At 53.8% G+C, this 9,036-nt stretch overlaps 1 protein-coding gene across 2 annotated transcripts in view; it reads right to left on the bottom strand.

The window, feature by feature from the left end:
• Window positions 1-2,170: 2,170 nt before the first annotated feature.
• Window positions 2,171-9,036, bottom strand: part of GRIPAP1 (GRIP1 associated protein 1) — a 21,809-nt gene continuing 14,943 nt past the window's right edge. Inside the window, exons 18-26 of one of the 2 annotated variants that reach the window (XM_046673551.1) lie at window positions 8,760-8,837; window positions 8,562-8,657; window positions 8,380-8,436; window positions 8,176-8,275; window positions 6,485-6,615; window positions 4,797-4,919; window positions 4,566-4,659; window positions 3,575-3,729; window positions 2,171-2,721 (exon numbers count right to left, since the gene is read on the bottom strand). In XM_046673551.1, coding sequence (XP_046529507.1) covers window positions 2,629-2,721; window positions 3,575-3,729; window positions 4,566-4,659; window positions 4,797-4,919; window positions 6,485-6,615; window positions 8,176-8,275; window positions 8,380-8,436; window positions 8,562-8,657; window positions 8,760-8,837 — 927 coding nt within the window. In that variant the 3' untranslated portion in view covers window positions 2,171-2,628. The other variant, XM_046673550.1, reaches the window with a different exon arrangement.

The following is a 9,036-nucleotide window of genomic DNA, read 5'->3' as shown; positions in this document are numbered from 1 at the left end:
CCGTTGGGGGCTGGTCTGGGGAAACCACACCCCGAGGGGCTGGCGGTGTGTGCCGGGCAGCGGCAGTGGCAGTGGCAGCAGCGGCAGCAGAAGGAGAAGGAAGAGGAGAAACAGCCACAGCCAGGCCTGGGAGAGGAGAAGACAGCAAGGCAGGGGGAGGGGGCTGGGTCCCTGGAAGGAGGCTCTGGAAGGACAAGGTCCAGCAGGACCCCTGGGGACTGTCCCAGGATGGGTTAGGGTGTGGGGGCTGGACCAGGGAATGACAAGGACAGCGCTGCTAGTGGCCCCCTCCCCCTCCCCATAGGGCCGTCCTCACCTGTGTCCCCGCTGCAGCAGCGGCCACAGCGGTGGGGCTGGGGGTACCAAACACCGGAGCTCCTGCCCCCCTCTGCAGAGCTGCCCGAGTTCTCCTCCTCCTCTGGCTCTCTCTCCCCGCCCCTCTGAGCTTGCCGGGAGATGGAGAGAGAGGCAGGGAGGGGCCTCGTGGCTCCCAGAGCCCCCTCCCCTAGGACAGCACGAGAGGGACCCTGGGGAGACTCCGCCTCTTACAAAGCTGGTTGGGCCTCAGTCGCGTCATCTGGAAAATGGGGGTGGCAGGGAGCTTTGCCAGTTCTCCCCACCTCCTTCCTGGACTCCCCCATCTTCCTGCCCAGCTCCTACCCCACTCTGCCCCCAAGGGTCCCCACCCCCACCCGTCTGAATCAGCAGCACTTAGCAGATCCGATCGATGGAGAGGCGTCTGTTAATGGCCCCACAGCGGAGTGCCACGGGGAATGATGCAGCGCTGTGTCCCCTCCCTGCCCCCCAGGCTGTAAAAGAGCTGAAGAAGGGGGAGGTGAGGGGAAAATTGGTGGGGGGCATTTCTCTAGATGGCCAGGCCCCCAAAGCTATTCCCTGGGTCGGGGGGCCATGGGTTAGAGCTCTGCTCTAACCAAGACTGCTGTTGTGGGGCTGGAGCCCTGTCCTCCCGTTTTCAGATGTGAAATGGGCGGTAAGGGGAGTGCATGTGGGGACAAGCCAGGTCCCACCCCCATACCAGGTTCTCTCCCAGGAAGGCCCCACTCTGAAGGGCAGTCTGTCTCATCTGTCCACATCCAGGAGCCTCAAATCATACCTCCTCCCCTGGAGGGCTCTGCTCCTGAGTGGCAAGAGTACTGGGTACCCAGTGCCTCCAGCATTGGTGGGTTCAAACCCCAGCTTTGCCATTGACTTGCTGTGTTGTTGAGCAAGTGACTTGCATTGTTTCCTCAGTTGTCGAACGGTTACCCCAACTCGATAGTGTTGTGGGAGCATTCAGTAGAGTGATGTGAAAGGGGATGGCACAGGGCATGGCACACAGAGGCGGCCTCATCTTTAGTAATTGAAGGTGTGTGGCGATGGGGGAGCAGTAACGCACGGCCAGTTTTAGCCTTTCAATCCATTTACCCACCCATACAATCCTCCATTTGCTCACTCATCACACTCTTGATCTGTCCATTTCTCCATCCCTCCACCCACCCACCACCTACCTATCCATCCATTCTCCCACCCACACAACCACTCTACCAAGCCCTCTACGTGCCCATCTGTCCATTTAGTCTTTAATTCACCCACCTACTCACTCATCCATTTGTATATTCACTCCATCCACCTAACTATTCACCAACCTATCCATATGTATCCCCCTCCACCCATCTATCTGTCCATCCATCCATAGCCCTGCCCATCATTTATTCACCTACTCTTTACTCTTTCCATTCATTACTCATCCATCCATGCATTCCCCTAGCCATCCATCTGTCCACTTACATCCCCCACCTGTCCATCCCCTACCTATCTAACTACCAATCCATCTACCCATTTATTCATCCAATCACCTATCCATTCATCTGTCCATTTCCCAACTTATCCATCATCGATCCATGCAACCTTCCACTTATTTATCCATCAGTCCATCCAACCACTTATCCATCTGCCCATCTGTCCACTCATCTACACCCACGCCCCATACACATCCACCCACATACATTATCTGTAGATATTTCTGTTCCACTCAGTTTGAGGGGCTGGTCAGCACTAACTGGAGACATGCCAGGTGAGGGTGGGGGAGGGAGAGTAAAATTGCAGCCAGAGACCTCCCCCCACCCCAAGCACATCCCTCCAGGTTAGAAAGAATGAGAGCACACAGTCAATGGGTGGGCCCATCTGGCCAGATGGTATTTTGGCTGCACAGCCTTTACAGACACACACACACGTTGCTAGAATGCTGAACATGGACCGTGCCCCACCCAACATCCCCAATCCCAAATGCAGAGTAGCCAGGCTTCCAGACATAAATTAAAAAATAAAATAAAATAAAAAAGAGTTGGTCTCTGGGAGGGAGAGCTCATGCAGAGATGAAGGCAAAGGCCCCTGGGAGCCAGGGCCAAGGAGGAGGAGAAATCCCTGCCCCTCCCCTCACAATCCCCACTCCCCAAGGACCTCTGCCCTAGGACAGGGTCACTAACACCAGCCATCAGGCCTCCAACCCCTTTAATGTCCAGTCTCCCAACATATTTGATTTTGGCACCAGCCCCCATTTTCCCACCACAGCCCGAGGAAATGGTGTCCTGGGGAGTGGGTAGGGGAGGGAATGCAGCCTGCAGGTCTTTAGCTGGCTTCTCCTGGTTCTAGGTCTGGGTCAGAGGACCCCACGCACTCCTTGCTGAGCCGCACAATTTCCTGGGACAGGACTTCCATGTCCTAAGAAACAAACGAGCCATCAGGGGCCAGAGAAGGTGACAAGGAGGCTCCCTCCCCAAGCCTGGGGTGTTGTCCTTCTCACCCCATTAATCAATGCCCAGCTATGTCTAGCCTGAGACAGGAAGGTATTTGGAGAAACTCACAGAGCCCCGAGCAGTGGGCTGGGCTTGGAAAAGGTGTGTGTGTATGAGGGGGTGGGGAACCTCTGGAGCTAGGGATATGGATGTGGGAGTGGACTGCCTGCTGTGCATGCTGCGGCTGGAGGATACAACCCCCACCCTCGCCACCTTCTTTTCTACTAAATGGTGAGCTTGCTTCTCAGAGACCAGGGCTGGGTCTGCCTTCTTTCTGACTCCCCCAGAGACGGGGGAAATATTTGGGTGGCAGGATGGGCAAGTGGACATGTGGGTGAACATATGGGAGATCCATGGTAGGCAAACAAGAGGACAGATGGAGGACAACAAGCAGGCAGGCAGGTCGCTGGGCAGGTGGGTGAAAGGTAAGACAAGGGGTGATTGATGAGTAGCTAAGAGAGAGAGCAGTACGTCAGGAAACGGGTGGAAAGACGTGGGACAGATGATCAAATGGGTAGGGGGCAGATGGGCAAATGGTAGGGTGGGTTGATGGGAGAGTTGGGTGAATGTATGTATGAATGGATGAGTGGGTAGAGGTGAGGACAGAGGGGAGAGTAAGACTAAATTGATAGTAAGTTGATTGGAGGATATGAAGATGAGGGTGAAGGGTCGGTGAATGGGGTGGGTGAATTAGGGGACTGGCAGATGACCAGGGGCTGTGTGGTTGGGTAGGCAGGTGGTCAGATGGACAGATGGGTAGGCTGGTAGGTCACACTCGCCTTGTGCAAGTGCATATTCTTGGTGAGCTGCTCCTCCAGCATGTTCTGAAGTTTCTTGTTCATCTCTCGAAGGTTCTCGTCGCCTGGCTTCACTAGGTCTCTCAGGACGCTGCCCAGCCCGCTGCGGTCTGTGTGGCCTGCTGCCACAGACACATCTGCAAGGGCCCAGGCTGAGAACCACCCTCTCGGCAGAGCCGGAGGAGAGACAGAGAGAGACAGGGCAGAAAAGAGGGAAACAGAGAGCGGGGAAGAAAAGTCGGGAAGAAGCCATGTAATGTAGGGGGCAAAAGCTTTACCATGTAAAACCTGGCTGTCACTTATTAGCTGTGCGGCCCTGAGAAATGAGGATAATAACTAATTCATGGAGCTGGAGACACGTGTACGACTGCATGTGAAGCACAGAACACACAGTCAACCCGCAGCATGTCTCAGTTGGTATTATTCCAATTAATAAGGAAACAAGAGAGAGGAGAAGGTTTGAAAAAAAGGAGTAAAGAAACCAAAGCCGGGGGAGGGGGGAAGAAAGAGGAGAGAAGGTGGGAGAGGGGAGGGAGACAGGGGAGGAAGAGATAAGGACCCCAGAAGGGATACATGTACAGAGAATGAAAATTTCGAGAAATGTAACAATATCAACAGGCAGGAACAGTGAGACAAGATGGAGGGGGATGGGGCAGAAAGGAGAGACAGGGAGAAGAGAGAAGGGAATGAGAGAGAAGAGGAAGAGACAAACAGAGGTCAGAGAGACAGCTAGAGATAGGAGAGTGGAGAGAGAACAGAGGCCCGGAGAGAGGGAGGAGCCGAGATAAGAGAACAGAGAGAAAGACACACAGGCACAGGCTTGCCCTGCTCTCCCCTCCGCGGGCTGTGGTCTTGTCGGTAACTTTGCTGAGTTTCAAGAGGAGAGGAGAGAAGCCGCAGCACTGGACAGTGGGGAAGGAGGGAGCGGGTGAGAGGCCGGATGAGCCATGAGGGCTGGGGAGGGGCCACTGACCGATCCGGCTGTCCATGACGTAGGTCTCAATGATGGCGCTCTTCCGGCAGAGGTCCTCTGCCATGGAGGCGCTGCTCACCTCCAGGTGCTTCACCTGCAAGGTGTCCCAGCCCACCTCAGACCCCTCAACTGCGCATGTTCACACATGAGGAGGGGCCCAGCCAGACACCCCCCCTACCCCGGCCTCCTTGCCAAGGGCACACCAAGTGGGGATGAGCAGGCAGACAGCACCTTCTCCTCCAGCATCCATTTCTCCTGCTGTGTCTCTGCCAGGCGCTGAAAGAGCTCAGCCACTTCCTCATCTGACAGCTCTGCTGGCCGCGGGGGCTGGGCCTGGGGGCTGCTGGATAAGGACTGCAGGGAAGAGGAGGGGAGAGGCTAGCCCAGACTCAGCACCACTGCCCCGGATACGATCAGGGGCTGAGAAGGAGAACCAAGCCAGGGGCAGGGGGTGGGCTCTGCAACTGGGGCTGTAGGCAAGTTTTGGCAGCTTCAGAGACTCTGGATACCCCTTGGCCTAAAGGGGGTGACAGGAACTCCCACACCATAGCCTTATTGAGAGGATGAAGAGAGAGCCTGCGGCAAATGAGATCTACCTCCCAGTTGACAGGAAAACCAGGGGAGAGAAGAACAGGCTCAATGATACCACCAGGAAGCCAGCAGGAGAATCCAAAAAGTGGGACACTTTCTGCAAGTCAACTGGGCTGGTCTCTTCTACAGTTTGGTGTCATAAAAAAAGGGCCCACACTAGGTTCAAGAGACTTACGGGGCATAAAGCAACCAGATGCACCATGTGCTCTGAAACAGAATGCTGGTTTTCATACAACCAGCAATAAAGGACACTTTGGGGCCAACTAGAGAAATCTGATTAAGGTCAAAGTATTAGATGAGATGAAAATTTACCAAATTGGGAAGGTGGAGATCAGCTGAACAAAAACAGGTTATTTATAATTTCATTTAGGTTTTAAAAAAAGAGAGGTCTGGAAGGATATGAACTAAGGGTTTATAGTGGTGACCACCGGATGGTGAAGGTGTGATTTCTTTGGATTTAAAAAAAGATCTTTGCTATGCTATGGCAGCAGCTCACATAGAAGAACCAGAAGAATTTACAACTATATACAACTATGTACTGGGGCTTTGCTGGGGTGTGCAGGGCAGGGCAGGGGGAGGAAGAAAAAGGAGGAAGATTGGCAACAGATGTTAGCTTAGGTTGAATCTTCCCCTGAAAAAAAAATTGTTTGCTTGTTTGTGATTTTTTGTTTCAGGGGAGGATTCGTCCTGAGCTCACATCTGTTGCCAATCTTCCTCTTTTTTTTCTCTCCCCAAAGCCCCAGTGCATGGTTGTGTATCCTAGTTGTAAGTCCTAGTTTTTCTATGTGAGGTGCCGTCACAGCATGGCCACTGACAGATGGGTGGTGTGGTTCCATGACAGGGAGCTGGACCCGGGCAGCTGAAGCAGTGAGAGCACTGAACTTTAACCATTAGGCCAGTAGGACTGGCTCTGCTTGTTTGTGTTTTTACAATTTTTCTACAATGCACACATACTACTTACAGAATAATAAAAATAAAAATGGCTGGCAAGGACACTGACATGATAGACGACAATAACAATAAGTGATAATCATAAGTTGGACAAAAGGACCTCCTACATGGATGACACACCTACTATGAGCCACATACTTTATGGCAGCAGGAAAGGTGGAATTAGCCCACAGATGATGAAACCGAGGGACAGAGAGAATAATTTGCCCACCACCCATTTAGCAACCTGAATTCAAGATGGTGAGCTTGGGGAAAAGTTGACAAGAAAACGTGTGTGCTGGGCCCAGAGTAGGAGATGGTTGCAGGGGAGGGAAAAAGGAGGGCCCTAGAGTTTGGGCAGGAGAAGCTGGGGCTGTAGGCTCTTCCTTGCCCCTTACCCTGGCTGGAACAGTAGAGCTCTCCTTCTCCCGCAAGATCTCCCGGTAGCTGAAGGAGGAGACGCTACTGCTGTCCCCAGTCTGGGTCCGGCTTGGTGAATTCATCTCTGAGAGAACCAGCTCCTCAAGGCCTGGGCAGAGGGAAGAGAAACCTGAGCCTCAATCCCCCAGGGTCCCAGGGCAGGAAGAGGCAGAAATAGATTTGCCAGAGATGGAAAGAGGCAAAGAGACACTTAGGCATGGGGAAAGACAGATGCAGACAGAAGGGTAGGGAGAGGCAGAAACAGAAAAAGGAGCTGCCTCTCTAGGCAAACACACACACCAGAAGAGAAACAAAGGTGAAGAGATGGGGAGAAGATGGTGATGTGGACACACACAGGCGTAAAGTGGCATACACACTCAGACTCAGGGTATGGACAGCTGCAGAGGGCATGGGGCACACCTACGTGCAGAGAGAAAACACCAGAGAGACAACAAGCCGGAACAGACGATAGAGGCAAACAGAGACCCTGGGTAAGGACACGAGTCAGAGCAGAGACAGTAAAAGATGGAGCCAGACTCTCATAGCCATGCACCTAAATCTGAATTTCATCTAACGGACAAGGAGGATATATGGCACACAATTCGAATCTGTCTGTTGATTCATACATCAATCTGTAACAAAACAGAAACAAAACTCCTCCTTTATAAAGAGAGGTTACTTCAGGAGACTGAGTGCCTCGGAGAGACACTGATTTGGTGAGAGAGACATCGGTTTTTGCCATGTCACTTAAAACATGGCCACTGAGCTTGGGCCTCTTGCTCTTGCAGCTGCTTCTGGGAGAAGGGCTGACACCACATCCCCAGGATCTCCAGCAAGGGCCGGATGGCTGCGGGGGGGACAAGGGAGCAAGTTTCCTCTGAGCTTGTGATATGGGAGATGCACCAGGGCCATCACTGCATCTTACTGAGTTACGTAAACATATGTATAGGCCATTTCCTTCTAAAAAAAGTCTGAAGCAACTCAAGATTTTCGGTTTGTCTTCTGCCTAAAGTGGCAGAAATAACATGGATTTTAGCTGCATAATGATCACACTGCAGTGTTGCTGCCTGATTGTAAGTCTGTCTTTCTAGCTCCCAGAGGACCGAGACTTGGGGATTTCCTATCAGGGACCCTGGACGTGAGCGTGGGGGCTTAGTCCCTATTTATAGAATGAGAGAATGGATACAAGAGATTTAGACACTGGGTGAGGTGTAAAAGTCTGTACGAAGGGGTAGTGGGAAGACAGACAGAGACACAGACAAGAGAGGAAGAAGAAAGACAGAAAGAGAGAAAGAAAGTGAGAAAGGAACAGAGAGAAGAAAAAGGTGGGAGGAGAGAAGAAGAGTACTAGAGAAAGAAAGCAGGGAGAGAAAAGCAGAGACAGACAGAGATGACACAAGGAGGCAGAGGGAGAAAACGAGACACAGCAAAAAGGAGACAGAGACACAGAAAGAGATAACGCAGAGAGAGAAAGGAGAGACAGATGGAGAGAAAAAGCAAAAGACAGACCAAGTTCAGGAGGGACGGGAGACGCAGGAGAGCCTGGCGGAGTGAGGTATGTGAAGCAGCTCCGGCCTTCAGGTCCAAGCTCTGCCTCCCCCCGCCTCAACCTCCCCTGCCTCCCCTGCCTCCCCCACGCCTCAGCCTCCCCTGCCGTCCGGTCCCTCACCCGAGCGGCTCTTGCTGTTGGTGAGGATGTCCTGCAGCCGCTCCTGCAGTTTATCTGCCCGTTTCCGCTCCAGGTGCAGCTGCCGCTTGAGGTCCTTGAGCTGTGGGGGAACAGAGGGAAAGATGGGGGCTGAGGCCCAGTGGGCCCATAGGTGGAGGGCCACAGGCCAGGAGGGGGCCGTGCTGGGATACCTCCCCATCGTACCGCGGCACTGCCCTTCTTCTCCAGGATTCGCTGCCCATCCACTGTGTCCTTCACCTCCTGAGGGATAGAGAAAGCATGGCTGGAGGGTGCCGGAATGGCTGCATGCAGTGTGCTCCTTCCCTGCCCCATCACTGCACGCTGAGGCCTGGGCTGGGTCTGAGGACCGTGGCGGGAACAGTGACCTGCTTCAGGCTGCTGATGGTCTTCAGGTGGCAGTCCTGCTCCTCCTGGGCCTGCTGGAGCTGGTCCCGCACCCTCTGTAGCTCCTCCTCCTTGCTCTGCAAAGCAGAAGGCAGCTCAAGCCTCAGCTGGGAAACCTCGGTCTCCCCAGCAGGGCCTGGCCCTCCCCAGAGAGAGGAACATCATGCTGTAGGAGGCACCTTCAGCTCGCCCGCGTGCTGCTCCCGACACTGCTTGAGGGCTTCCTCTTGTTCCTGCTGCTGCTGCTGCAGAGATTCCTACGAGACAAGTCCCAAGCCTGGCCACGGCCCCCAAAGGACATCGCACCCCAAGAAGACAGCACGCCCAGTGAGGGTGTGAGGGACTGCAGCAGGGGCTCCCAGGTATGCAGAAAAGACACGCCTGCAGGGAATACCGCGCACCTTTAGGCGGTATGCGGAAGTGTCCCGTCTAGGGCTCTGCCGTTCACATCGAAGA

The sequence above is a fragment of the Equus quagga genome, chromosome 10 (genome assembly GCF_021613505.1).
Source record: "Equus quagga isolate Etosha38 chromosome 10, UCLA_HA_Equagga_1.0, whole genome shotgun sequence".
NCBI classification, from domain to species: domain Eukaryota; kingdom Metazoa; phylum Chordata; class Mammalia; order Perissodactyla; family Equidae; genus Equus; species Equus quagga.
The sequence above is the reverse complement of the archived record's forward strand: the minus strand, read 5'-3'. Positions and strand labels throughout refer to the sequence as shown.